Source organism: Zychaea mexicana, assembly GCF_025766255.1.
Source record: "Zychaea mexicana strain RSA 1403 chromosome Unknown BDB00scaffold_4, whole genome shotgun sequence".
NCBI lineage: Eukaryota > Fungi > Mucoromycota > Mucoromycetes > Mucorales > Lichtheimiaceae > Zychaea > Zychaea mexicana.
In genome coordinates, this window is record NW_026516667.1 from 487,702 (window position 1) to 515,700 (window position 27,999).

The 27,999-nt window shown below is 44.6% G+C and overlaps 11 protein-coding genes across 11 annotated transcripts; 6 read left to right on the top strand and 5 right to left on the bottom strand.

Annotated features, from left to right (window-relative positions):
- Nucleotides 1-54: 54 nt before the first annotated feature.
- Nucleotides 55-3,109, top strand: BDB00DRAFT_968396 (secretory pathway protein Sec39-domain-containing protein). Its single transcript, XM_053129823.1, has 3 exons — nt 55-1,919; nt 1,983-2,142; nt 2,213-3,109. Exons 1-3 carry the CDS (start codon nt 101-103, stop codon nt 3,003-3,005), a joined length of 2,772 nt encoding a protein of 923 aa, XP_052984955.1. The 5' UTR covers nt 55-100; the 3' UTR covers nt 3,006-3,109.
- Nucleotides 3,110-4,226: 1,117 nt separating this feature from the next.
- Nucleotides 4,227-6,418, bottom strand: BDB00DRAFT_398223 (uncharacterized protein). The gene is made up of 3 exons (XM_053117236.1): nt 6,184-6,418; nt 4,741-5,933; nt 4,227-4,675 (listed from the first exon to the last, which is right to left on the bottom strand). Exons 1-3 carry the CDS (start codon nt 6,307-6,309, stop codon nt 4,600-4,602), a joined length of 1,395 nt encoding a protein of 464 aa, XP_052984956.1. The 5' UTR covers nt 6,310-6,418; the 3' UTR covers nt 4,227-4,599.
- Nucleotides 6,419-8,338: 1,920 nt separating this feature from the next.
- Nucleotides 8,339-8,733, bottom strand: BDB00DRAFT_867315 (uncharacterized protein; the record flags this gene model as incomplete). The annotated part of the gene is made up of 3 exons (XM_053126329.1): nt 8,339-8,490; nt 8,567-8,598; nt 8,675-8,733. The coding sequence occupies 3 exons, from the start codon at nt 8,731-8,733 to the stop codon at nt 8,339-8,341; spliced, it is 243 nt and encodes an 80-aa protein (XP_052984957.1).
- On the top strand, nt 8,525-10,452 carry BDB00DRAFT_397964 (putative cytosolic iron-sulfur protein assembly protein Ciao1). Its single transcript, XM_053117235.1, has 6 exons — nt 8,525-8,611; nt 8,717-8,953; nt 9,057-9,434; nt 9,515-9,742; nt 9,861-10,075; nt 10,162-10,452. The coding sequence occupies exons 2-6, from the start codon at nt 8,920-8,922 to the stop codon at nt 10,333-10,335; spliced, it is 1,029 nt and encodes a 342-aa protein (XP_052984958.1). The 5' UTR covers nt 8,525-8,611; nt 8,717-8,919; the 3' UTR covers nt 10,336-10,452.
- A 433-nt stretch (nt 10,453-10,885) lies between these two features.
- On the top strand, nt 10,886-11,266 carry BDB00DRAFT_747402 (uncharacterized protein; the record flags this gene model as incomplete). Its single annotated transcript, XM_053118563.1, has 2 exons — nt 10,886-11,020; nt 11,123-11,266. Coding segments are annotated over 2 exons (279 nt in total), but the record flags the coding sequence as incomplete, so codon positions are not given.
- Nucleotides 11,267-11,685: 419 nt separating this feature from the next.
- Nucleotides 11,686-14,438, bottom strand: BDB00DRAFT_397807 (transmembrane amino acid transporter protein-domain-containing protein). Its single transcript, XM_053117234.1, has 8 exons — nt 13,985-14,438; nt 13,815-13,867; nt 13,311-13,632; nt 13,009-13,205; nt 12,692-12,926; nt 12,385-12,609; nt 12,203-12,296; nt 11,686-12,118 (listed from the first exon to the last, which is right to left on the bottom strand). Exons 1-8 carry the CDS (start codon nt 14,294-14,296, stop codon nt 11,766-11,768), a joined length of 1,791 nt encoding a protein of 596 aa, XP_052984960.1. The 5' UTR covers nt 14,297-14,438; the 3' UTR covers nt 11,686-11,765.
- Nucleotides 14,439-18,020: 3,582 nt separating this feature from the next.
- Nucleotides 18,021-19,527, top strand: BDB00DRAFT_754593 (Six-hairpin glycosidase-like protein; the record flags this gene model as incomplete). Its single annotated transcript, XM_053118774.1, has 6 exons — nt 18,021-18,064; nt 18,161-18,249; nt 18,344-18,394; nt 18,475-18,523; nt 18,589-19,103; nt 19,184-19,527. 6 exons carry the CDS (start codon nt 18,021-18,023, stop codon nt 19,525-19,527), a joined length of 1,092 nt encoding a protein of 363 aa, XP_052984961.1.
- A 228-nt stretch (nt 19,528-19,755) lies between these two features.
- Nucleotides 19,756-22,479, top strand: BDB00DRAFT_881151 (histidinol dehydrogenase-domain-containing protein; the record flags this gene model as incomplete). The annotated part of the gene is made up of 3 exons (XM_053128058.1): nt 19,756-20,596; nt 20,682-22,179; nt 22,251-22,479. The coding sequence occupies 3 exons, from the start codon at nt 19,756-19,758 to the stop codon at nt 22,477-22,479; spliced, it is 2,568 nt and encodes an 855-aa protein (XP_052984962.1).
- A 304-nt stretch (nt 22,480-22,783) lies between these two features.
- On the top strand, nt 22,784-24,485 carry BDB00DRAFT_799166 (uncharacterized protein). Its single transcript, XM_053121667.1, has 7 exons — nt 22,784-22,985; nt 23,078-23,149; nt 23,227-23,393; nt 23,479-23,632; nt 23,701-23,833; nt 23,920-24,022; nt 24,102-24,485. The coding sequence occupies exons 1-7, from the start codon at nt 22,910-22,912 to the stop codon at nt 24,210-24,212; spliced, it is 816 nt and encodes a 271-aa protein (XP_052984963.1). The 5' UTR covers nt 22,784-22,909; the 3' UTR covers nt 24,213-24,485.
- Nucleotides 24,462-25,593, bottom strand: BDB00DRAFT_754483 (cyclin-like protein; the record flags this gene model as incomplete). Its single annotated transcript, XM_053118765.1, has 4 exons — nt 24,462-24,633; nt 24,710-25,149; nt 25,230-25,361; nt 25,438-25,593. 4 exons carry the CDS (start codon nt 25,591-25,593, stop codon nt 24,462-24,464), a joined length of 900 nt encoding a protein of 299 aa, XP_052984964.1.
- Nucleotides 25,594-25,722: 129 nt separating this feature from the next.
- BDB00DRAFT_799170 (HSF-type DNA-binding-domain-containing protein) lies at nt 25,723-27,845 on the bottom strand. Its single transcript, XM_053121668.1, has 4 exons — nt 27,288-27,845; nt 27,057-27,209; nt 26,558-26,910; nt 25,723-26,459 (listed from the first exon to the last, which is right to left on the bottom strand). The coding sequence occupies exons 1-4, from the start codon at nt 27,602-27,604 to the stop codon at nt 25,756-25,758; spliced, it is 1,527 nt and encodes a 508-aa protein (XP_052984965.1). The 5' UTR covers nt 27,605-27,845; the 3' UTR covers nt 25,723-25,755.
- Nucleotides 27,846-27,999: the final 154 nt, after the last annotated feature.

Below are 27,999 nucleotides of genomic sequence, written 5' to 3' on the forward strand. Positions count from 1 at the left end.
TATTTCTTCAAAAAAAGCGCGGCAGAGCATTGTTTTGCATACATAACGCGCCAAGTTCTTCTTCCGCTCTCTATCTGTTCTTCTTTAATGCCTTGAAACCATGGAACACTCGACCGCACGCGATTTTATCTTCCATCTCAATCAAGGCAACTACCAAGCCGCACTCGATATTGCCAAAGACCTCGGGCTGGATACCGACGTCATTTATAAAACACAATGGGCAAAGCGTCGTGCTCTATCAGAGCAAGAACCTACAGCAGATGATGTCGACTTTCTCAACAATGTACAACAAGATCATGCATGGGTCGTCACACAATGTCTAGAGACTGTCATCAACGATGCTCAACTCCAACAACGAATTCTAGACATTGGTCTCTCGCGTGTTATCGTACCACGCACTACCACTACTACTACTACTGACGTCAATTCAGACTCGCCCGATGAATCCGACACACTCTGGCTACGCGCACGTCTTTACCTCCTCCAGTATTCCGATCGTCTCAAAACGTTTAACGTGATTTGGCCTACTCTACAACAGCAACAACCACAACCCAATTTCGCAACAGCATACAGTGAATTCCGCGATGGAAATCTTGTTGCACTGGCGATCGAATATGCTCAAACTGAAAATGCTACTGCCTTGCGTGCACTTTTTGTCCACCATGGTGCTGCCGTCTTGCCATATCGATTTGCTATCTTAGCAGCTATTCCAGAAACAGCAGAGCCAAGCCGATTTGATTTGCCTCAACAAGGACAAGGGAATACAGAGGATGACGCGTGGATTGTACAACAGCCATGGCGAAATGAGTTGGATGTGGCAGAAACCATGCGGGATGTGATTGAAGCGCTTTCTGCTGAACATGCAGCCTATATCGCATGGATCGGACAGCAAGTGGATCGGTGCGAATACCCTGCTCCAGCAAGTACGGTTGCACAATGGTATGCAGATCGCAGTTCAGCAGCAGACAGAATTGGTTTGGCGAGTCAAGCATTGGAGTGGATCCGGTACGCACGACTCATGGACGTGACGGGGCTCGACAGACAAGAAGCACAGCTCGATTGGTTATGCAAATACGTCTACAGCGCTAAACAAGATGACACGATCGTGGATCTCGATACTTTTGAAAAGACAGTTACACCCTACGAAGTTGTAGATACACTATTGAAACACACGGGGGCTACACGGATCGTCGACGACGTAAAGCAGCTCGTATTACCATGGCTTAGCGTATGTCACGATATTGTTGCTCCAGACAACGACGATGACGAAGAGGTTGAAATGATATTGTATCGATGGCTGTTGGACACTGCTGAACATGGTCACTTTGACTGGTGCTGTCTTGTGTTGGAGAATTCCAAACCCACGTTGCCAGACGAAGAGCGCATTATAAAAAAGGACGAAGATTTGGCCCGTTTGGCGCTTGCCATGCTATACACAACACCTGGATCGATCGACTGCCAGCTGCGAGCGTTTGAAAGTTTGCCCATGTTCGACCTGTGGGAAGCGGGAGATGATCAGAGCGACAACGAAAAGCATACGGATATGGCCACATTGCTACCATTGGCAGAAACACCATTGGGATTATTCACAGTGTTGCAAGAAGTCGGACCCTACGGATTGACACAAATGATGGATGCGTTGCATTTGCATTTGCAATACGCCGAAGTATTGGCACGTTACCATGCCAGTATGCCTTTACGATGGTACCTTGAAGACCATGATGTGGATACCCAACGGCAGCTATGCATTCGCTTGGCCTCGCAAGCTGGATCGGCCCATCTCAATGACGATAATGAATGGCGCGAGTTGCTTGACGAAATGATGGGACTTCAAGGCGAGGACGGCAAAGGTGTATTTGCAAAATTGAGTCGGACGGAAATATTCGAGACCTTCTTTAGTACTATACTGCACTGTGGACGTAAGTTGGGTTGAGGTGGACATATTCTGTGTAATATATGTGCTCAAACTATTTTGTATTTAGGTTTCAGGCTGGCTAAGGATTTAATGGTGGGTCCTAAACGAGATAAAACTCTTGATATTGGTCGTGCAGAGCAATTAGTGTTGGATGCAGAAAAAGAGTTTTTCGACAACGCCACGACCGGCAGTATGCATGATGGCAATATGAAATTGGCCATGGAATGGTTAGTTAATCTCTCTTTCTGACTCGAGTCCATTTCGCTCTACCTACTGACAATCGGTCCCCGAAAATAGCTTGAATATTTTGCCACCGACCGACATGGTCAACGAAGAAAAAGACCTCATTGAAGCAACCCACACACTGATATCCGAATACCACGTCATGGATCGACCCGGTATAGAACTGATGCCTATCCAAGTACGCCAATCCACCAACCGTATTGACCTTATATCCAAACTCATCAACACACGCCGTGGCATCTACCGACAACCCAAACAAGTACTCGATCTAAAACACAAACTCGGTTACCAAGACGATCTGTTAGCAGAAGTACGTGTGCTAGCCATGCTAGCGAGCGCCGCACTTGTGGATGAGGATTACGACATGTCGTACAAGCTATGCTGTGCCACCGTAGAAAAGGCACGATCCGTTGAGACACACCCACACCGCACACGATACCGTATTGACGACATCAACCAGGCTGCATGGCAAGCATGCTTCAATCTGGGCAAGGTCGAGCTCTATGAGGACGCTCGGAAACGATTGGATGTCTTGGCCATGGCACTTGAACTGACACCTGCTGAAAATGTGGGAAAAGTCCTTGCAGTTTGGCGAAAACTCGATTGCCAAGTACCACCCTCCGATCTGGAGTGGCTTGAAGATGCCAAACAAGATATAGCAGCTGCAGCGGCAGGCGAAGAGGATAAAGCTGGAGGATGGCACAGTTTGCTTGATAGCGCTCGACGCCAACAGTGGCGATTGGGTGATTTGCTTAAAGCTGGTCCAGAGGCTTCTTCTTCTTCTTCTTTTGAGGGCAAGAGGAAACGAGACCAGTTGCGGGAAATGGTCGGCGGTTGGTTGTTCTAATCTATCATCGTTTCATACTCTGCATGTACATAAAATCAAAATATATTCCCTGTAATTTTGCAGATACTATACTGTATAAATCCTCGTATACTAATGGAAGTGGTCTTTTTATTTAATGGCCTATAGCATTCTGAGATTATTAATGTAGTTTTAGATTTGCACAGCGACGCTTTTGGCTCCATTGTAAGTGGTGTATGCATATAATAGGATCTGAATGTAAGTCTTTAAGATGAAGTCGCCGGCGTATGATACACTGTGAATCTATTTTGGAAAGCAAAGTAAGCAAGTGAAATGTACTACTAGAGTGTACACTATTGCTTTGGTGATAATCCAGGGGGTGGCGAGTGTATGTTTGTTGTTACACAGCTAATACACACAACAAAGGGCAGCATTGTTTATTCCCGCTGTTATTGTTGTTGCTGTCAATTGACGCCATCATCAACGCATAAAGCAATTGGATAATCTGATCCTCTACTAGTAGCACAGGTATTGTGTAGAGATGACATTTTGTGGTGTACATGAAGTAATTCATGCAGCTATTGTAGCACGATATACATATGTGACTATGCCTTATTGTGCATATACATCGTTCCATGCGCAACGAACCGAGTGCCTTTGGCTTCTTACTACGTACTTTATGCTGACGTTTAGAATCGGGAAAACATCAAACCCAAGTGTTCTTTAATATTTCTTTTGATACATATATAAGCATTGGAAAGTATATTTATATATAAAGATAATGTAATATAATATGAAATAGTAGGTGAGCAATACTGAATGGGTAGAGGAAGAGGAAGAATAAAACGCATACGATAAAATATATATACTATAAAATATAATCTACACATCAAAAAAGGAAAACAAATCGTATAAAGAAAAGTTTTACAACGTAAGAAAAAAGGACGGACGTAGAAAGAAAAAAGCTTTAGGAAAGGAAAGAAAGCATATTTAAAAGAGTTATAGTGTTCCCCCGAGCGTCCGCAAAGTGAAAGTTAAAAGAAAGAAAGTAAGTGTGTGTGTGTGTGTGTGTGTGTATGTATGTTTGTAGAAATAAGCATATAGAATAAAAATAAGGGCGCCTTGTATAAATATAAAACAAGTACGTATAGAACTTCCTATAAAGTATCGTTTTCACGTCCAAGTGGCTGTAGAAGTAGTCGATGCGTTATCGCCAGAGGGCTGTTGCTGCTGCTGCTGATGATGATGATGGTGATGATGGTTGTGGTGGTGGTGATCTTCACCAGGACGCATCATTGGCATGGATGAAGGAATGAAGCCTTGTTGAGACATGCTGCGGGGTAATCGCTGCTGTTGTTGCTGTTCACGTAAAAGTATGGCGCGTTGATCTGTCATGGGCTCTTCTTTAATTGGGTACGAGTTAAAGATAGATGGCGACCAAGAAGAGTTATCGGTAGTAGACGATCGCTGTTGTTGTTGTTGATAAGCAACATCATGAGGATGGGTAGGCTCAGGTCGTTCCAAACGCTGCTGCTGCTGCTGCTGCTGAGTGGGTTGATGTTGATGTTGATGTTGCTGTTGTTGACTCGGCGTAAAAGCAGTGTTGGGTGTTGTCGCAGCTGCTGCCATGCCGCCATCAAAACCAAATTGAATATCCGTTGATTGTGGAGTCATGCTGTATGGCGAAAATGGACCAGCAACAGCTGCAGCGGCTGCAGCTGCCATAGGATACGACGACAAATTCTGAGCCACTGCATACTGTTGCTGCTGCTGCTGCTGCTGTTGTTGTTGTTGCTGAGGAGCAGGTGGCGGTGGCGCTGCAGACGGCTGTGAATAAGCCATGATAGGTTGCTGATCATGTACCATGCCTGGCGATGAAACACGTTGTTGATCGAACCGTCGAACATAGTGTCTCTGCTGTTGTTGTTGTTGTTGCTGCTGCTGCTGCTGTTGCGGGAACGGCATTGATGACGTGGATGAGGAGGAGGACGACGTGGGCGAGGCTAATGGAAACATGTTGCCCATGGGATGATGCATATCAGGCGGTGATCCCAAAAACGTCCTTCTTGCAGCCGTACTAGCCGTGCCTTGCGACGAAGGTTCTGAGGACGATCGCATGGGCTGATTGCGGACAAACAGCATGTAGCTCGGCACATACACTACCTGAGTTCCCTTTGGTGCGTCTGGTGGTCGAGTCACTACTGTGGATGCCGACACGGACTTGCGTTTCTTGGCGGGCGAAGCTTCATCCGTCATCATCATATCCGCAGACGATGCAGGCGATGCGCTATTATTCTCTTCCTGTTGTTGCTGTTTGGTAGCAGTAGCAGTAGTAGCAGTAGCAGCAGCAGCAGCAGCAGATGCCGACGATGCTGACTGAGAAGATGGTCCTTCTGCTTGTATCATTTCGGGCTGCAAATCAGCCAAGGTCGTTTTAGCTTCTGGCGGCAATCGTGACAGGTGACAATAGCTCTCCAACAAGCGAGTCATTTCCTGCTCGACACTCGAGGCCCAGTCCTCGTTGGAAGCGACGACGGAGCACAGGCGAGCGGAAAGCAGCAAGAGGCGCTGCGATCGATCAAGGACGCCGCGCTGTTTGATACGTTTGCGCTCCTCTGTCAGGCGATTGTAAAAGCGTCGTTCGTTCCACGTGATGTCGGGAAAGTGCTGTTTGACAGTCTCACGAATTTCATGTGTCTGCAAGCGTTGACGGGCGAGCTGGATGATCAGATCGGTGACCTCGGAGGGCCAAGCCTTGACCATCTCGTCGGGCGACATCATGTCGTGGTTGTGTTCGGACGCGTTTGGGTTCATGGATTTGCGGAACTCCCACAGGTCGTGTTCGTTTTCGGAGAGGACGACGCGCCAACGACAGTCGCAGCGCTTGGAGGGGCGTTTGCGTTGTGGCGAGGGCTTCGGGTTGCGCTGCGAGTCGGGCAGACCTTCTCTTGAGCAGTAAACGTAGATATTCTATACACGATGCGCATGTGTGTTGATTGTTGTTTTGTTTGTTTGTATGTGTGTGTGTGTGTGTGTATTGTGCAGTGTGTGGGAAAAAAAGAAGAGAGAGAGAGAGAGAGGTTAGTTAGTTAGTTAGTCAGACAGCTGTCAAATCACATTATCTCTCCTATTTTTTTTTTTACATTGCCCTTCCCTCCCCCACCCCCACAACAGCGCAAGCCCTCTGACCTGCTCCCCCATCCCTCCATTGTTTCCTTACCCTGTTTGCACTGGCTTCTTGTTTGACAGTAAATCCAAATTCAGCACAAAGCCCACGGCAGTACTCGATCGCACTGACGCTGTCGGGAAACGTTCTCTTTAGCAGGCGATCGAAAAGCGGCTCCATCTACATTGCAGCCGCATTGGCATTGACCAAGCATCACAGTAAGCATATCTGTCTCGTTATTGTTTACCCCACTGTGTGTTCGTGTAACAAACTTACCGATACACGGGCAAAAGGCTGCTGTTGCTGTTGTTGTTGTTGTTGTTGTAGTTGCAGTTGTTGTTCATGGCTGTGCTCTGAGTTGGTCATTACAGCTGAAATGTTGGCAACACCAATGTCAACAAGGTCATTCAATCGTGTCGTGGTAAGAATAGTTGTATGCGCGTTGTTTTCGGCTTGTTTCGTCAGTTGTCCCCTTTTAGTCTGTCGCAAATGTCGGTTACAATGGATGACAGATAGTATACTCGATATTTAATGATAATAGAAGAAAGAAAGAAAGAAAGAAAGAAAGGAAAAAGAGAGAGAGAGAGAGAGCGTGAATAGGGAGGGAAAGGCTTACAGTTATACACAATGTACGTATGTATATGCGATGAGGATGAGAATGATTCTGATGCTGATGATAATGTGTGATGTGTCTGTTTGTATAAGAAGCGCGGGTCACCCAATGTTTATATCAGGTATACAAAGTGGATGTGTCTCCCTTTTTCTTTATAGGGCAAGTGGAAAGGGGGACGAGCAAGAGCGAAAGAGGGAAATGAGCTTAAGGAGGGGTTGAGTGGTAATTAAGAGATATAGAAACTCGCTTTAACAGACAGACAGACAGACAGATGAATGACAGGGAACGTCAGAGTGCACAGAGGCAAGAAAAAGCTTGTCAAGTGTGCAGTGCAGTGCAAAGCGTCTGGAGAACAAGAGGTGGAAGAGAGAAGAGAGAGAGAGGGAAGAAAAAAGAAGAGGGAGGAGCAGCGAGAGAAAGAAAGAAAGAGAAGATCTATTTGGATGAGATGCAGGGCTGCTAGAACAAAAACGACCCTATCCCGTGAGCAAACGAGAAGGAATAGTAACAGCAATAGTAATAACAATCATCCAGTGCAGCAGCAAATAACGAATGGCAACACACATGTACTCTCTCGCTCATCCCTACACTACGTTGTTGCGCTGGAACAAATAAAAATAAATAGGGAGTGCGGATCGTACGGAAAAGCGTAATCTCCCACTTTTGGGAGACGATCTGTCGCTGCTGCTGTCGTGTCGTGTCGTATCGTGTCGTATCGTGTCGGAGGGGCAAAGCAAAGAAAAAAGAGCGGTCCAAGGGGGGTGGGGGATGTGTGCTTGCTGCTTGCTGACGATGGTGCGGATGATTGGCTGCTCTCCTTCCCAGGAACAATAAGCCCCCAGTGTAAAGAATTGTGGAAAGAAGGAGGCACGATGCACACACGGTTCTTTTTGTTTGGCTGCGCGGGCGAAAATATGCAGGCAAGCGCGTGACGTAGGAAAAAAGGGGCACTGGGGGGGGGTTTGCTAAGCGTGTGTGCCCCACGCATCATCATCATCCACTTGTCTATCTTACGACGACGGAAAGTCTAATAAACCGTACATTTGAAACCAGGCCAATGTTATGTGAGCGATCATCCTCGTATCACTTTTGCACCCCCCTCGACTTGGTATATTATAGCATGATGTGCAGTACATTGCTACCACACCTCAGGTACTCCGAGAACCCAGAGGGAAAGAAACTAGATGCCGTGACTTGCCCGCGCGCGCACACTGTTTAACCCGCCTAAAACATCGATAACATCCCTTTTGCCCTGGCCTGTTACTGTTGCTGCTGCTCATTCTCTTACTGCTTCGTACATCCACTTGTGCCCGCGCGCGCCCATTTTTATGATTGACATGACATACATGAAAATGAATACAGGAATCTGCTCCTATCCCCTTCTTCTTCTTCTCCTTTCCAAAGTTATCATCATCGTTTCGGACGAACAGCCCCCCTCCCTCTCTCTTTCAAAGCACCCTTTACAACCCCTTGATTTGAAAAGATCTGCCTTTGCAAGATTAATAGTAGTGGTACTATTCGATAGGTTGTCATGGAGAGAGGGTATCAAGTGTGCTTCTGTATGTACATAATAAGCAAAGCCTTCACAATAGCTAATTAATCCGACGACTTGTTGGCTAGCGACGATGCACCTGCATTGGTCTGCGTAGCCCCAAATACAGCAGTCGACGTAAGCGAGTTGTTAATGTATTTTTGCAGCATTTGGTTCTCGGTCAACAATGAGTGATGCTCACTTTTTGCAGAATCCACTCGTGATATTAATGCTATACTTTTTCTGTCAGCATGTACCTTTCATCTCATAAATAGACTTTTTCCTTTTCTTACCACGTAGTTGTGTTTGAAGTTGAAGAACATTGCTATGGAAAACAAGTAAGCTGTTTTCTTAGCAAAACTAAGGTTTCTATTTACAAAAGCGGATAGAGCAGTTTTTACCTAACAAGCAATTCTCGTTGCTCGGCATCTTCGGTTATATAGTTATCAGGTTCACTCATCTTTTCGCTTTGCTTAGAGAGATAAAGAGTAACCATTTCAAAAAGAAAAGATCTATTAAAAGTGACTCGCTTTTTTGTTGCGTAACGCGATTCATCTTCCATCAATCCGCTTGACTCCTTCAAACGTTTCTTTAATTTTTACCCCTCACCTTCCCTCTCCCCCCACCCCAATCAACTATCTCTTACATGCCACGTCTCGAGCTCGTCGCGGAATTAGAAGGTTCATTGACTTACCAAGTCTTTTTACAGCCAAAATGGTGTACTGGGTACCGGGAAATGGACCTCCATTGTACTGAACTTACTTTCCCATTTATATATAACAGGCCACCAAGATCGTGTCTGGCAAGCGATCTGGCATCCGACAAAAACCATTCTCGCGACATGTTCAGGTGACAAGACCGTACGTCTTTGGGCCCCTGCGTCGCATTCGGACATGTCGAGCTGGCAATGCATTCATACACTTGATGGTGGACACAAACGAACGATTCGTAGCGTGGCATGGTCACCTTCGGGTAACGAAATGGCGACAGCCAGTTTTGATGCTACGACGGGTATTTGGGAACACGATATGCGAGAAAACGATTGGGAATGTGTGGCTACTTTGGAAGGCCATGAAAATGAAATCAAGTCGGTTGCTTGGTCTTCGTCGGGTCAATTATTAGCAACATGTAGTCGAGACAAGAGTGTATGGATTTGGGAAGGTAAAGATAATCTTCTTTGAAACGGGAGGAGGAGGAGGAAAAGGGCTTGTTTTTTAAACACGACCATGTTGAAATTATAGTGGAATCTGATAATGATTTTGAGTGTCTGAGTGTGCTACAAGAACACAGCCAAGATGTCAAAATGGTTGCATGGCATCCGCATCAAGAAATCCTGGCATCGGCAAGTTATGATGATACCATCAAGATTTGGCGTGAGGATGATGATGACTGGTACTGCTCCGATACCCTCCAGGGCCATACGTCGACTGTGTGGGCTTTGGATTTCGATGCATCGGGTGATCAAATTGGTAAATATTTTCTTTCACGAGGATTAAGCGACTTGTAATGATGGAAGATTGGATGGAAAGCGGTACAGGAGGAGTCGACTACAGCCAAATCGTGCTTACATAATATCTCGTTGCAAAGTATCGGCATCCGATGACCAGACATTAAGGATTTGGAAAATGTATAAGCCGAATAATGCACAAGGTATACCAACGCCAAGCAATGATCCGACTTACCGGACGGTATGCACGCTGTCGGGATATCACGGGCGGTGCATCTATTCTGTCTCCTGGTCCAAGGTCAACAACCACATTGCAAGTGCAAGCGGTGACAATACTATCCGCGTATTTACTCAGGTAGAATAAAAAAAAAGAAGGTGGCGATGATTTTGTCCTTTTTTGGATTGCAAAAATAACTCAAAAGTGTTATCTTTTGGTACTAGACTGCCGGAGGAGACGAGCCGGCGTGGGAGGCAGTAGCGACGATCAAGGATGCCCACGGCGTCCACGATATCAATAATGTTACGTGGTTCCCTACGCAACAGCATGGCGATTGGCTAGCAACCGCAGGTGACGATGGTGTTGCCAGGATATGGCGGCTCGTTCAAGACGATTAGAGAAGCAACACCTCTTCCTTCTCTCTTCTTCCTCCATTTAAGTCACTCTCTCTCTCTTCTTCCACTGTCTAAACTCTCATTCCCACCAACGCAACTTGTATATATATATTCGAAATATATAATAAAACGATAATGACAAAAAAAAGAGACGATCGTATTTTGGTCTAATACTTTTGCCTGTTCAAGCTGCTTGCTTTCTTTTTCCCGGGCAGTCTAAAGAGTAGGCTTGAATCCTGAAAGTAAAATTATTACATAAATTCCACATGCCGTCCCGGAAGGGCCTACATATATTTTTAACACCACCCCCCCCTTCGTGTATTATCCCGTAGAAACCCTCTTTTTCCACTTACCCCACATTCGAAGCGTTAGTTACTTTTGGGACAACAAGCGGATATAAAAAGAGAGGGCACCATTCTTTCTTTTTTTTTTCTTTTTCTTTGCTGTTTTCTTCTTTTTTAAAGTTTCCCACACCTACCCCTTTTTTAGCTTACAAATCGCAATGCCGATCCGAGCGCTCAATGAAGAGCTTGACGCGATTGCAGCCGGCGCTTTCGATTACGGCATTGTCCCAGGATCAGCTACTGTATTTGTGCGCGACAAGATCAAGAACATGGGCCGGTTCGACTTGACGTTGTTAGAAGGGGTCCTGGTCGTGATAGACGTGACAGCTGCTCAGGGTTACATGGTATAACGTATTCCAGAAAATTCTCGGCTCTACTATATACACCCGCCAAAAATTAAAACAAGTTTATTGATAAAAGATTGCCTCTATTCTATTTATCTGAAGGTGACGTCCTGTTCGGCGCTGTCAAGTGCCGGTTTGTCTGTATCGACTGCACGGACCGCCCAGAGCCATATGAATGCGCCATTTGAAAGCATGGAAAGCCTGCTGCTAGCAATTTCGCCCGTGTTCTGTCAACGTTTCCAGGAATATCTGCTGCAGAAACTCCAATCCACCTCTTCTGGTATATCTGGCAATAGTACTACCGATGCTGCCATTGCCACTGCTGCTGCCGCTGCTGCAGCACATGCTGTTGCTGCTAGTGCATCGACGACCACGACGATGCATACTACATTCGGAGGAGAAGCAAGTAGTAGTAACAACAGTGTCGGCGAGGAAGCTGATGCAATCGACCAGCTTTTAAGAAAAGAGCAACAAAAGAACACCAACATCACAACTACCACACCGGATAATACCAGCAATGACAAGAGTAATAACAACACTAACAACACTAACGACAACATCAACGAGTGGATTCATCAGCATTAGAGCAGCAAAGGAAAGGAACTCTATTTCCTTAATTAAATTATCTTTATCTGTGCCCTATTCTTCTTCTGTAAATAGATTAAACACTTCATAGTAGCTCCATCATCATATCATAAACAAACATACTCTCCTTTTGTATATCAACATAACCATAATATGTATTTTAAATGAAGCTCCACAAGGTACCAAAGAATGCTAAACAGGACGAGATGAAGATGAGGACATAATGCCAAGCTTTGCCGACAGGGGAAATGGTGTCACCAAACAATTTCAGATAGCACATCAACGGTAAGATGCCGCTTATTGCGTAACTGAAAAAGCTGCCAATCAGTCCCATGACATTTTCAAAGCCGGGAATGAAATAGGCCAAGGCGACGATCATAATACTGATGGTCGTACGACTGATCAAAGTCAGCATTGGCTCACGCCAGCTGCTCTTTGCCATCCAATTGCTAACCCATGTATGTCGGAACACGGCAATTTCGAATGCAAGATTCACCGGTGATAGATTCAATCCTAGGAAAAAATTGATTTGCACAGTTAGTCCACAATGCTACTTGCTATAACCAAGTTGTATGTGTGTGAGTGTATGATTCTCACCGTATTTTGCAAAAGGTTGCAAGGCCATAAGCCATACGGCCAGTCTATTCAACGCTTGATTGTACTCAGGAACCATCATCAGATTTTGTGTGATCTGCATTAGGTTCTGTTAGTTTCCCAGCAAATAGGGTGTCGTCCACCCAATCTCCCCGAGCTGTATCATGCAAAAAGCCATTTCTTACCTCCTGCATTGTCTGTGAGCCAAACATTAAATATCCACATGCAGCGACTCCGAAATAAATAATGGTGGTGACAGAGTAGGTGCAATTGACCATGGTATCGAATTGTTTGGGGTTGTCCATATCGCGATACACTGTGGGAAACACGGCATGACTCGCAAACCCGGCCATGATAAGGCCAAAGCTGAGTGGGAGTTTCATGTAGTCATTGGGTAAAATTGACGTATCCTAACCATACCCATCAAATGTTGAACTCTTGTCAGTGCGCTATTACTATGCCATAAGAGTTACCGCACATACGGACACTTACTGCAGGTTCTATCAGACTGCCGGGCGAAGTGACTTTGGTGAATCCGTCGTAGAGCATGACGAGAATGATGCTAACGGCACTGATGATGCCCAAGAGACTGGAGTATGAGAGATAACGAACTGGGAAAAACAACATGGGGGTAAGGATGAGGAAGGATGCAATGCGAAGTGAAACGATATCGAAGCCTGGGAATAATGAATTGAGTCCGTCACCAAGGAGGATCACCATGGCAACGCTAATAGCATAGGGCGAAAATGTTAGTTGGGTACTACTGTTATGTGTTTCCAAAGTATATAAACAAACAAACAAATAGCAACCTATTGGTAACTAGCTCGGTAACAAACAATGCAGTAACAAGGACCCGACCACGCATACCGAATGCAGCTCCGGCCAAGTCACCAAATGTACGTGACTCTGGGTCAGCCTCTAGACAACGACCCAGCAGCTTGGCAGTGTAGTTGGTAAGTAGACAGCAGAATGCAAATATGGAAATGCCAGCCACCCATCCTGCGATCTATAATATACAGCATGTTATCTTGAGTAAAAAACCAGTTTTCTCCATCGATATGGGAGTCATCCCAGTAGAAGAGGTATATCATTGATGAGATGTTCTATTTACCTTGAATCCAAGCGGTAATGCAAGAATGCCTACACCGAGTAGGATATTGATGGAATTGAATATGGATTGTGCAAATGATGATTTATGATGGTCTTCGTATATGGCAGGTGTTGCCGTGCTGTTGGCATCGTGGTAGGAATGATGATGAATGCTGCTGATGGGTGTAGCAAATTGGCGGTAATCGTCTGCGACAGTGGCAATGGTTTGTGTGGACATGACTCGATCTAGGCCAGTCATGAATAACGAAGTGCGTTCATTTTGCTCGAGTTGTGAGTGGAAAGAGGAGGATCGGCGTTGGTAATGGTATTCACCCGATGGGCGCCTATTATTGTTGTTGGATATATACAGATCATACATTGAGCACGAGTGGGTCCTGCAGCATGGTCTTCTGGGTGTGTGTTCCTCGAGGGGATCAGGGAGAGGGAGGAGGGGTGAGGGCACTTTTACTCTTTATATCACCCAGATACCATCATGAATCCGTCCTCTTCTTTACAGCATAATTACCTAGACATAGAACCAATGGATGATGTGGATAATTTATCTTCTTCATCGTCATGCTGGAAGCGCAAGAGATATATCCAAAAATGGAATAAATGAATTTCAGCAACCAAGAAAAGGAAAAAAAAAGCCACAAACACACGCATACAATTTGTTTTATTCAGCGGAAGTCTTACCAATCGAACATGATGGAAACCAGCAGATGGAGGTGATGTGGCAGGTACAGCCAGATTCTCGGCCATGAACATAAGGGAGGTTCGTGAATAGGATCCTACAAACGATCCGATCCGTTCAGACAGCGAACTGCCCGACAATCGTCCCGGTAAAACCCCGTTATCAAGCGGTGTTGCGCCGTAGTGCGGGCTATGGACAGTGTGATAGCTGTCATTGAGATCAGGCGACAGGTGTGAGGGGTGAAGATTCCGGATTCGTGGTATGTTCTCACTGTTGGAAGGACTTGTCCTGGAATCACGATTAGGAATGTCCATCGTGTTGTGTGTATGAGTGTGTGGTGGGAAAGAAGAGTGGGGGTGTTGCAGGTGAAGAAGAGAAAAGAAGAGGGAAAGAGAAGAGCCCAGGTACTTTTTTTTTATGTTGGCCCGAGCAAAGCGTGTCGAGCATATATCGCACAAAAGAGAGAGAGAGAGCGGGTTTTATAAAGGGTTTGCTACATTCAGGGACGGTTGTACAAGGTCTATCCGCCAGCAGCAGCAGCAGCACTGTTTCTCTTTCTCTCGACACATCTCCCGTTTGTTTGGCTATTATAAGGTTTAGTGTTGAGCAACAGCAACAACAACATCAATACACTCTTATTTCTTATCTGGTGCGTGTGGTCGTATTGTTTACCATTACCCAGTTATACAGTACGGCACAACGCAATACACCACTAATGCAGCAAAACGGGGCTGTTTGACGATGCTAAGTTTCGAGGAATGCTACCGACATTGGAGAGCGCAATCGGAGTAATGTCCACACACCGTTAGTCGAGTTGCACCAAAAAAAAAAGTTTTCTTATCTTCTAGGTATATCGGTTCGCAAATTTTCTCTCTGATATAGTCTCATTCTCTCCAAGATAAGTGCAGTGAATCCATTTGAGCAAAGAAGAAAGGAATGCACAATGCATAATAAGTGGGATTGATGAGGAGCGTGGGTTTTTTTCTTTATCTTATCTCTGTGCAGCATCTCACTCCCTCCCTCTCTCCCCCTCTCTCTCCCTCTCTCTCTTATTTCACTGTTGTTGTACTGGAATCCGCTGAAGGGGTGGTGATGGGTGTGTGTGTGTGTGTGTGTTTGAAACAAAACATTCTTGCCTTCATTTGCCCCTACTATGGCTGTAAGTTTTTTTTTTGTCCTTTGTGCTTCCGCTTACTACTAAGTACTCCTGCTATGACTGAAGTAGCACCATAAATTGGGTGTAATAGTTGCTCCTTGTTTCGTCTGAGATGCCTGCTTTTTTCAAAAGTGTTTATAATCTTGACAACAGTAAGAGACTTCTATTAATACACACGCTGAACGACGATGCAGTTGTAAAGAGTGCATCTCTCTAAATCAGGAGAGGCTGCATAAATCGCACAAGAAGCACCGTGCCCGAGCCGACCAATCAGTCAGCTTGCTATTTTTGGCTACTAAAGCAGAGAACGCGAATACATGTCAAAAGTCCCTCCAAGAAAAATTTGAATCTTGTATACATGTCACACAAACTGAATTGCTGGATGGATCTATGCAAATTCATCGTGGTACGAGAAAGGAAGCAAAAAAAAGCCACCACGACGACAGTGTCAATAAGTAACAGAGTCTTTTTTAACCCTTGTATCTGTATCATGAAAAAAAAAACTTAAAAACGCATCAACCATCTTTTCCAACAACACAACCCGCTCAGTAGGAGGGTGCGAGTTTAGCTCGTACGCAGATGGGAACTATATGTAGATATATATGCTAATTTGCTTCTAATAGAAGATGCACAGTGTACTAAACCTCATTAGCTCGCATGGGTACATGTAAATATGCAATGCAACAGGGATACAAAGAGACCACATTACCGAAACTAAGATGGGGCTTTTGTGTACGCTCGGCGGATCACATAAAAGACTATGACAACGACGACAAAGACACGCCATCAATTAATGGACAGTATGTATCATATCGTTTGTCGTTGTACTCGTTATTGATGGGAGGACAATAGGAGCACATACGAACTCACATCATCGATCGGTACCTTTCACGCCAACGTTCTCAAGCACGAAACCCACATGTTCTTACGATGATCCGGGTTATTTATTTAACTGACGTTGTATACATATTACATTGTTGCTATTGTCGTCGTCGCCATGTTTTTCCTATTAGCTTCACTCAAATGTACTGATTTGTTGCTGATGTTGTTGATATTTCGATGTTTCTGGTAGCACAACACAAAGAAGAAAAGGAGGATTTTTTTTACCGAAAATGTGGTCCGGAGAATCCAAAGGCTCGGGGATAGTCGTGTTACCCATCGTTATCTTATCTTCTTCTTGTCCTCCCACAGTCTCCCGGTCTTTCTTCCATATCTTTATTATCAGCTACTTCTACGACTTTTTCTATAATGCAAACCATGCTATATGCTTACATACACATTTTTGAAGCTAATAGTTTGCGAACACATCATCAAGAACGGTAGCACCAATTATACTTTTATTTTTTACTCCATCGTTTCCGAAATGTCATTGACAATAGCAGCAGTTAAAAGTATTGACTAGAGCATGTCTAGAATAAGTATTAAAAGAACTGCAAGAAAAACGAAGAAGAAAAGAGAGGCGACAAGCTGTATATACACCATAGTATCTTTAAATAAGGATACATTTAAGTTGCTCTTGTTGTTGTTATGAAAGAAGTACATTCATGCAACAACAACACTTGATCTAAACTGTAGATCAATCAGGTCAAATCTGTACAAATGTCCAGAAAGCACTTCTTCTTTCTATCACGGATTGTGCGTCTTTCCGTTTTGTCAAAAGATACTAAAACGTACATAGGTTTGTTTCTATGCGATGCTTTTATAAAACATGTTCCTCCCCAAATATAGATGCTGCGATGCGATTATTAGCATCACCATGCCATGTGTGCAGAGAAAGTACCATCATTGGATCGGTTTGAAAACTTGTACCTAGTGTACAATTCATGTTAGACCAACACATAGTGTACTATACTTTCTTAAATAATAGCTAAGTTTCATTATTTAGCTTTTGCTGTTGTGGTCGTTGATGTTGTTGTTGCTAATGAGGCATTTTGAGTCCAGTAGGAAATTTTTTCCACGATACCGACTACTAACATGGTTCATGATGTTGGAAGCAAATAGACCATTAACGTCAAGATGGTGTTGCTCTTCATAAAATCCTTCGAGGAGCTTTGTTTTCTTTAGAATATGTGAGCAAAATTGTTTATATGTACTGGTATACTCCACGCTTGTAAAGCACGAATAGAATCCTTGTTGTTGTTGTAGATGTCCGACACTTCCTTGTCCGGGGATGCATTATTCATAGGCTCATGGAGTATTAGTGATCGTTGTGACCGTTTAAGTTAATCCAAACATCATGGCCAAGCTGATAATTTATCACTACAGTGAAGCGATAAAACAAGTCAACTGTGAAGATTTGTACTAGAATCGTAATATGAGCGAGAAAAACGTAGCTTTGCTTGCTCGAAAACAGCATATGATACGGACTTGGATCTTTGCAAGAGTCAGCTGTATTTGGTCAGTAGGATATACATACAAAGAGTGGACATTATCCCCACCGACAGGTTCATGCAGTAACGCGGCTCATGGTACACAAACATGCAAAATTTCCTAAATATAAATGTGCACCCTTGAGAGCACTACTGGACTAAAGAGATGAAGGTGATCAAACTATCGGTCGCTGATAGGTCTAGCGAGTACGCTGTGTGTTATATGCTGTAGCGTCCACTTATTGCCTTAGGATCGTTAACAAACCTAGAAACTGAAGAAGTGTGTACTACACAAAGAATTTCGGAATTGGCACCATCCCAATTGCCATGTATAACGCTTTGTGGTATGCTGAATTCGAAACTGAGGTTGTATTTAAATGCTGAAAAAAGGAAAAAATAGAGCGAGCGCGAAGCTCAACTCCTTTTTTTATCCCACTCTCTTGGCGTTTTATTTTCTTTTTCTTTCTTCTTCTTCCTGTACTACTTCTTTCATCAACGAAAAAACATACAATAATGTCGTCTGCTTTGGAAGCTACCTATGCAGCATGGCGCGGAAAGTAAGCTATCTGGTAAGCCGAGTATGGCTAATGAGTTGTTTGATAATATGATAAATACAAATAATGACTCGTCTCTGTGTATCACTCGTACTATAGGTATTTGCGCTCATACCAAGATGGATACTACATTTACTATAAAGAACCAAGCGAAAACGTCCCCGAAATGACATGCTCAGAAGCTCATGGTATACATATAAATATATATATTTATACATATTGATGTTTGATGGCTATTGGTGATGTAAACCGCAAAAAGTCATCTAACGTTCATTGTAAAAGGTTACGGTATGCTAGTCTCTGTTTTAAAGCGGAATCAACAAGACTTTGATGGTAAGCAAGAACAGAACTTATGTTTGCAAATATCGTTATAAAGAAAGATAAGCATCCAACAAACAAACAAAATCAAACAGGCCTATTCCGGTATTTTATGCGATGGCGTAACCGCAAGGGATTGATGCAGTAAGTATCGATAATCTTAGAAATATAGGACGAACAGGATGCTGAATAGAAATGGGGTTTTCCAGGTGGCAACAAAAGAACTCGTCTTCGAGCCAATTCGTACCTGGTGACGAAGGAGGTGAAAACTGTGCAACGGACGGCGACGTGGACGTGGCTACATCATTATTTTTAGCAGCCCGAGTATGGGGCCGTGGCGGTGCACAGGGCGAGATCGACTACCGGGCAGCAGCCAGCGAACTTGCCGGTGCTGTATGGGAACACTGCTTCAATCACGAGACGTTTATGCCCTTAATTGGCGACTGGGCAGATCCTGGCGACGATGCATACCTCTTGACACGACCGAGCGATTTTATTTTGAGCGGCTACTTGGTGTTTTACCAAGACGATACCCCTCGTCAGCAACAATGGGGAAATGTGATTAACGCCATTGTGAATTGTGTCAATGGCCAGCTGTCTTTGAACCCTCAGACTGGTCTTATTGGTGACTTTTTAAAGATGGATAACAATCGACACTACTACCCAGCTCGTGGCGAAGTCTTGGAGAGCGAGCATGATGGCGATTATAACTGGAATTCGTGTCGTACGTATCAACGCTGCGCGAGAACAAGTGTAAATTGGATAAGGACAAGGGGATGCTGATACAAGGATGGGTTTTTATAGGTGTACCGTGGCGGTTGGGCCATTACTACATGCTTACACGCGACGAACGCGTGCGTGGCGTGCTCGAAACTCAGGCACAGTTTTTCGCTCATCAAATAGGCCAACGAGGCGTGTGTGCAAACGGAGATTGTGCTGTGCGCGCAGGATACCATCTCAACGGACGTTCTTTTGCGGATTACACAGATATGGCCTTTGTCGCCCCAGTGAGCTTTCTATTCTGGGTCCTCGGCTGGCAGAATCAGCTGAATGACATATTGCAAGATATGAACGCTATGCAGGAACGGACCTATTTTGGAGAGACAATCGCCATGTTGTGTGTTATTGAAGCTGCTGTACCATTTTAAAACCCCATTTTCTTCCATGTTTCTTATTTTGTTGTCTTAATATCTATCATATACTCTCATTCCTTTTACGCATATCGGTTTTCGATTAAAGAAGAATTGGAAGATGAAAAATGTGTCATAAAAGCAAACACAAGTCACGCTGCACCGCTCACCTCCGATGCAACACTCGGGGAAAGCCTATCAGAATCTAACCCCTCATTCCTTTTTACAAGAAACCTTCAAATAATAATGTTCATTCCGTCACTGAACGTTGCGGATCCATCACAGGCCGCACTCAAGACAGCTGTGGGATATCTGGGATCTGCTCTTATTGAAGAAGCCAACGTCGATGCTATCAAGGCCTTGATTCAAGAAACAGGCTCGACCTTTTACTGGGCTCAAGCCGACAATGTCGACCAAGCTGTCCAACTGTGGGACGCTGGCGTTTACAAAGTTGTCTTTTCCGTTGACACCCTCGCCACTGCCGCTGACGAATTGAACGGTGTTTCCGAAGAACGCATTGCTGTCCAAGGCTCGCTTGTCAGCTTAAGCCAACTCACACAACGGCCCTCAACTTACATTGTCGAGACATCAATCGGTGACGCTCTCAACACCGAAGCATTGCACCAATTCGCCGACTCGGTTCGCGGCCAGTTGCTTCCTCAGGGCGCTGAACGTCGTGTTGTTGTCAATGCCGGCAGTGACAACTTGGTCACTTTGGACGCCATTGCCAAGTTGGATGCTGTGAAGTTGGATGTGCTTGTTTCGGCAGCTCACTTGACGGTCCAAGAGGAGGAGCAAGGCAAGATCAACATTGGTCAAGCGTTCTTGGCTACGGCAACGACGGACCGTGCCGACGGATTGTTTACGACCATGGTAGTAGATGAACGTAACACGGCTCTGGGTCTGGTTTATTCTAGCGTAAAGAGCGTTGCGGAATCTATCAAGACAGGTCAGGGCGTCTATCAGAGCCGTAATCGTGGATTATGGTACAAGGGCGCTACGTCGGGTGCTACCCAATCGCTCGTCCGTATCGACTGTGATTGCGATGGCGATGCTTTGCGTTTTGTTGTCAAGCAACACGGTGCTGGTAAGTGCAGTTTTCTAGGAGCAAGAGGAGCTATTATCCAAAATGAGGGGCGGTCAGAAACTGAATGGGATCATAAAAAAAATAGGCTTCTGCCATCTCAACACTCGTACATGCTTCGGTGCCGATACTGGTTTGAGTGCCTTACAAGCTACTTTGCAAAGCAGAAAGGAAAGCGCACCCGCTGGCTCATACACTGCACGTTTGTTCAACGACTCTAAGCTTTTGCGCGCCAAGATCATGGAGGAAGCCGAGGAATTGTGCGATGCTACTGCCAAGGACGAAGTTGCCTGGGAAGCTGCTGATTTGATTTACTTTGCATTGACAAAATGTGTCAGCGCTGGTGTTTCGCTGGAGGATGTGGAAAAGAATCTGGACAAGAAGGCACGCAAGGTGACTCGCCGTCCTGGCAACGCCAAGCCCAAGTGGTCTGCACCTGCTGCTGCTTCTGCTGCTGCTGCTGCTGCTGAAGAGCCCAAGAAGGAGGAAGAAAATGGCCGTATTGCCATGGAGACTTACGACTTGTGTGATATTTCGACTGAAAAGCGCTCTGAGCTCTTGCTTCGACCCATTATCGATTCGACTGAGATCATTGGCCGTGTCACGCCTATCATGAAGGATGTACGCAAGCGCGGTGATGCTGCTTTGGTCGACCTCACTGCCAAATTCGACCGTGTCCAGCTCGAGCGTCCTACGCTCAAGGCACCCTTCGACGAAAAACTCATGCAGTTGGATCCCGAGACCAAGGCCGCTATTGACCAAGCCTATGACAATATTTTCAAGTTTCACGACGCACAGATGGATCGCGACACTTTGACGGTTGAAACCATGCCTGGCGTTGTCTGCACTCGCTTCGCTCGACCCATCGAACGGGTTGGTCTGTATGTGCCCGGCGGTACTGCTGTCCTTCCATCTACCACCCTCATGTTGGGTATCCCTGCCAAGGTCGCCGGCTGTTCTGAAATTGTGATTGCAACTCCACCTCGTCCCGATGGCTCGGTTGTTCCCGAAGTCTTGTATGTTGCTCACAAGGTCGGTGCTTCGCATGTCCTGTTGGCTGGTGGTGCACAGGCCGTCGCTGCCATGGCCTATGGTACCCAGACTGTGCCCAAGGTTGACAAGATCTGCGGCCCTGGTAATCAGTATGTCACTGCTGCCAAGATGGTTGCACAGAACGATACTTCTTGCTTGGTATCGATTGATATGCCTGCTGGTCCGTCCGAAGTCTTGGTCATCGCTGACAAGACCAGCAATCCTGCCTATACTGCTTCCGACTTGTTGTCCCAGGCTGAACACGGTGTTGATTCCCAAGTCGTCCTCGTCGCTGTTGACCTGACTGATGCTGAACTTGCTGCTATTGAAGATCAAATCCATATCCAAGCCAGCCGTCTGCCTCGTGTTGATATAGTCCGTCAGAGTATTCCCAAATCGTACACACTCAAAGTCAAAACCTTGGATGAGGCTGTCGCATTCTCGAACGACTATGCTCCTGAACATTTGATTTTGCACAACGATAACCCCGAAGACTTGTTGCCTAAGATTATGCACGCTGGTAGTGTGTTTGTTGGTCCTTATTCGCCTGAAAGGTAAATTATATCATTTGTGTGTTTATCTTGGGAAAAAATGCATTTCACTAACATCTATATCTATCTCTTAGCTGTGGTGATTATGCCTCTGGTACCAACCACACTCTTCCTACCTACGGTTATTCCCGCATGTACTCTGGCGTCAACACTCTTACGTTCGTCAAGCACATCACCTCGCAGCAACTTACTGCTGATGGCTTGAACCGCTTGGGCGATACTGTGATGCGGCTAGCTGAAATCGAAGGTTTGGAAGCTCACAGAAATGCTGTCGCTATCCGTATCGCTGACTTGAGAAAGTAACCCTTCATCCTCATAAACCTCCCCTTCCTCCCTTCCTTCCTTATATGTACTCTTCATCTCTTCCTTTACGTGTCTTTGTTCTTATTTAAAGGGAAAGAAAAGAGCATAAATTCCCCTTTTACATATAAATGCATTTATTCATTCTTTTTGAGTCTCTTCCCACCATCTTTTTGTTCTTTTTGGATATCAGTGGATGTTTCCTGTTCTATATAAATAAAAAAGTAGTACTGTTATTGGTTGTATTATGTTATTCCAATCCTTTCATTCGAGACAAGGTCGCCAATATGTAAAGTGTGGTCTGTTGAGAAGTGCTAGGCACGGTTCCTTAGATGTGCATTTTCATTGGTTGTAAAGCGAACAAGTTTCACACTTAGAAATTCTATTCTAAAAGACAAGATCTCTACATAAAATAGCTTTTTATTGAGACAAAATGTCAACAAGAACTGCTGCCAACACAACGGACGACGATCTTGACCGGATCTCATACCTTGGTGGTTATACAGACAGTAATCTATTGACTCGTCTTGTTTAAAATCGTTCATAGTTGTAGAAATTTAAATTAATTCTGACACACATAATAAACCACACGTATATAAAGCTGTAGAAGCTTTACCACTTGAACTGCATCGTAATTTCACGCTAATTCGACAATTGGACGAAAGTGCTCAAGGTATTATTAATATTACAATGATATATACAGCTGCTCACAGACAGTGGAATAGTGGGCTAATTATAAATCAAAACCAGATCTGATGAACAACGTATCGACGGACGCGCGGGCTATCATGACTGAAACGACTATGCTGTCACCCAAAGAGCGACAGGAGAAGTTAGCACGCGTTGGTAACTTACTAAATGAAGCGCTTAAGCGTGGCGAAGAAAAGTTCGCGCTTGCTAAATCGACATACGACACGGTATGTATACTTATATGGGTTAGATAGAGATTTTGTGTATGCGAAACGACTTTAACCTCACCTTCCTTTTTCATGCTATTGGCAGGTCGATCGACATTGTACAAAACTTGATACGGATTTGCAGAAATACGAGGATGAACAATTAATAGGACCCACTCGTAGAATGGGTATGGCTACTGTGTCTTCGGCTGCAGGAGCAGTTCTAGTTGCATCAACGGATCGGCCAGATAAAAATGATGGTAATAATGATGTGATGATATATTCTGGTATATGCCATACTAATTCCACATATGCACCATCGATATAGGTCGCAAAAAGCGAAAGGGGGAGCAGAAAGGTCCAGGTCGAGGTAGAAAAAAGGCGGCACGCAATGCAGAAGATGAAGTATTGCAACAAGGCGAATATCTTTCTGCTGAAGATTCGAGGCAGCATGCACAGGCGTAAGTTATAGATTTATGTTATAATTCATCAAGTTCTAAAAGAAAAATGTGTGTGCGTACTAATTCACTCTACATTTGTTTGATAGTGCTATTTCATTAAGTAACCTCCCTATTGATCCAAATGAACCTTTATATTGCTACTGTCGACAAGTTTCGTTTGGAGAAATGGTTGCTTGTGATAATGATGACGTAAGGAAAACACAATAGTCATAGATTATGTAGTAGATTACGGCTACTAACCTCTGTGGGGTATGTGTGTATACAATAGTGCGAGATCGAATGGTTTCATCTGGAATGTGTTGGCTTGCGAACACCCCCGCGAGGTAAATGGTATTGCAAGAACTGTGCAGAACAGCTCAAAATTAAGCAAAAGAAGTAGAATCATACAAAGTATGTTCGTCTTTTATTGTTTAGGAGGTGTATCCTCATCTTCATCATCGGGGTCAACATCTCCCTCCAATTCCTCTTCTTTCCGTTTCCTTCGCTGTTCTTCATCCTCTCGCTTTTGCTTCTTGTACCTATATAATATACATTACACACATATACATATATGCATACATTCAAATGTCATTATCATAAAAAAAATAAAAATTAATCCTGTAGATACTGTTTTCTTTCATAATATAACTTACAGTGCCGAATCGGGGTTGTTCGCTGGATTCATGCACATACGTAGTTGTCTATCGATGACCCTTGCTTCATCTTTCGAGACAGTTACATGCTCCAGTATATCAGCAATTTTATCGAACATCTGCAGTAGCTGATCCTTTTGCTCGCTTCCAAACCGTGTTTCAATATAACTATACATATTCATTTAGAAATAACGCGCCTATCACTCACATATTGAAGATCATAAAACTACTCTCGTATTTTTACCTGATCACTTTAGCGTCAAAGCTCGTTTCTTTGCCAGCAATGACAAAAGCAGCCAGTGCCAATTGTGATGGTTGGTAGATCAGACAAACGTCGGTCAAGAGCATGGACTTGATGATTCGCTGAACCTTGGTATATGTTTCCTTGAGTGGCTGGATATCCATTCCACTGATGGTCTGCATATCCAAAAAGAAGCCATAGGCAGGTCGATATGGATGATGAATTAGGTACTCAAATTTGAGTCCCTGAGATACGATGAACTCCAAACCCAATACAACGTCAGAGTCGGGCAACTGAAGATCAAGTACAAACTGCTCGATCGAAATTCGTTCGCCTTCAGATTTTGTTGCGAGGAATAGACAGGTGAGTAAGACGTCTTTGGGATGATAGTCCATAACCGTGTTGTGTAAATAGAAGCGTTTCATATAAATCACTGCAGTTGCCTAACCATTTTCATTAAGTCTATCAATTCAAGTGACAAAACCTGCACTGCAGAAAGCGAACAAAAAGAAAAGCTAAATACCATGACGACATCTGGAAACTTAAAGTGTGAACAGATTCCTTGCAGCTGTGACTCAAAGAATCGACATAGCACTAATTCATCATCGACCGACAGATATTTAAGATCGTTAGTTGTGGCCTCTTGCGATTCTCTCTAAGAAAGTGTGTTTAGAAAAAGTTGCTGTTACTGCGCGTCTTCAAACGTCGATCTGCTTTCGTATGGATCTAACCTGATCTTCCTGAAAATTACGTCTTACGCGCTCAACAGCGGCTTCATGGTTGGATTTTCGGGTGTCCCAGATCTGTGATGGACTGAATCGCCAATGCCGGTACTGTGATGATTCTTCATAGATTGGTGGTAGAGGACTTGAAGAAGCTTCTGTCATTATAGTTTGATATGTTGAGAGTGTGTGCAAGTGTAAGAAAAAAGATAGAAGCCCGAACCGCAGGAGAGCAATTTTAGGAAAACTTGATTTTGTTAGTGTACGCAGATATGAGATTGCAAAAGAATTGCGTGTGAATGTATGCATTGTGTAATATATTGTATTTTAGCTCTGCATATTGTTGTATCCTAACTGTTGTACATTGAGACCGGATGGTGTTTGTAAACCAAAACCATCGGTAGCCAAGTGGCCACTGCTATTACTATGTGTCATGACACTAGGTGTATGCGGGCTATGCGGGCTGTATAGACTCGCTGCCTCATCGTCTGACAGAAAAGCAGTAGGGCTTGGGCTTGGGGGTAAGGGTGTTTGGATAGCCAATTGATGTGGGGTAAGTTGTTGTTGCTGAGGAGATGACTGTGCCGATTCTATGGTATGTACAGACGTGGGTGAGATGTGTAATCGAGTAGACTGTTGTAGGTTTTGTGTCTGTACGGTCAATGGTACAGCGGGTCGAGATGGAATGCCTTGATGTTGTTGCTGCTGGTGTTGTATATGCTGCTGCTGGTGTTGTATATGCTGCTGCTGCTGCTGTATATGCTGTTGCTGTATGTGTTGTTGCTGTATATGCTGCTGTTGTTGATGAGGATGATGATGTTGTTGTTGTGGCGGTAATGGCGGCGTGTGTGGTTGTGGGGGTGGTGAAGGAGATGGGGAGTGTTCTTGACCCGAGCCCAAGTACATATTCTGCATTTGCTGGTGATGATGCGAAGTGTCGGGTGAAGTGATGTAGATGGGCGGTGGCTGCTGTTCTGGGTCAGGCTTGATATTGTTATAACCATCAAAATTGAAGTCGCTTGGCACTTGTACTATTTGTTCAATTTTAGCATCTCCATCACACAGAAGCAACCAAAGAAGAACAGGGCCCAGATCGCATTTATACAAAGGAGATAAAATGGTTACTTACAAGGAGCGCCTTGCTGATGGGTCAAATAGTCCAGCATTTGCTTAATCAACTGTTGTTGAGCCATCTGCCTCCGGCGCGTATCAGCCAACTCACGCACGATTTCTGAAAAGTTTTCCTGAAGGTGGGCCAATTGCTGCATCATATCCGACTGAGCCACCTGCATCACTGCTAAATGCGAGCTAATATCCCCATTGTCTCGTCTCACTACATCCGATTCCAATGCTTTCCGCTTGATCTCATCCAGCATGTCTCCTCGTCCTCGCAAAAACTTTGGGTGCGAAAATTCCCATATCTGGTTCTCCGCCAATGCTCGATGCCCGCGCGGCGATTTGTTCACCTTGTGAAATCCGTACCTGGTGTTATGAGAATCAGAAACCAATAATGTCAATTCGTACTCTTTCTAATGTCGTCCGGGTTGCTCGTCTCGCTTAGGCCCGCTTGCCACGCGCGCACTAACTACCGAGCAATTAAATTAATTGATCTAATTATAGGACGTTACATGTTCAATTGCCGTACAAAGCTCGAAAAGTTATTGTGCTTGAAATGTTTGGGGAGGACGTCTCGCGAAAATTCGGTAATGTTGCATACAATAAACGATGTTCCTGTGTATGTCCATGCAATCAGATGTTGATACTGCTTATCGACCACCATGCTAAAAAAGAAAAAGACCAAATGGCACACAGTATGAGACCAATGTCTCCTCCTTTTCCCCAGTTCATCAAACACTTACTTGTACAATTTGTGCACAAAAGTGTTGCCACTACTGCCTTGCTTTGAAGAAGACGACGACGAAGCAGTAGAAGAAGACTGCTGTTGCGACTGCTGAGTGGATGTCGCTGTCGTCGTGGGTGGTTGCAACGACATTTGCCGAGCAAACTGGTTATGGAGCTGTTCTCGTGGCGATTCTGAGGGTGAAGCATAGGGTGAATGCAAAGGCGAAGCATGGGGTGAATTAATGGGAGATCCGGACGAAACTGAGCCGCCATTATTACTTAATACGGAATGCGGCGTCCATGATGAAGCCGACGGTGTACGTCCATGCTGCATTTTATATAAGAAGCTCAAGAGGGGAGAAAGAGAAAAGTTAAACTGAGAGAAAGAATAGGGGCCTTAGAGAAGGGTTGTAGGGACGAAGAGTGGGGCCAGTTGGGATGAATGGGGTGTAGTGGAGTGGAGTGAGGAAGTGCGAGGGAAAAGAAAGAAAGAAAGGTAATAATAGAATCAAACAGAGGTGTACTTTTTTGTGATTTTGCGTCACGTGGAGTGAGGAGAAAGATTAAGAGAGAGAGAGAGAGAGAGAGAGAGAGAGAGAAGAGGGCAGTTGGATCACAAACACGTACTTTTGCTACGCCGAATGGAACGCCGTATATAGTTTGGGTTGGCCGTTCCCCCTCCTTACTTTACTTTGAACATATTTTGCCTAAGTCCGACCCATAGCAGCA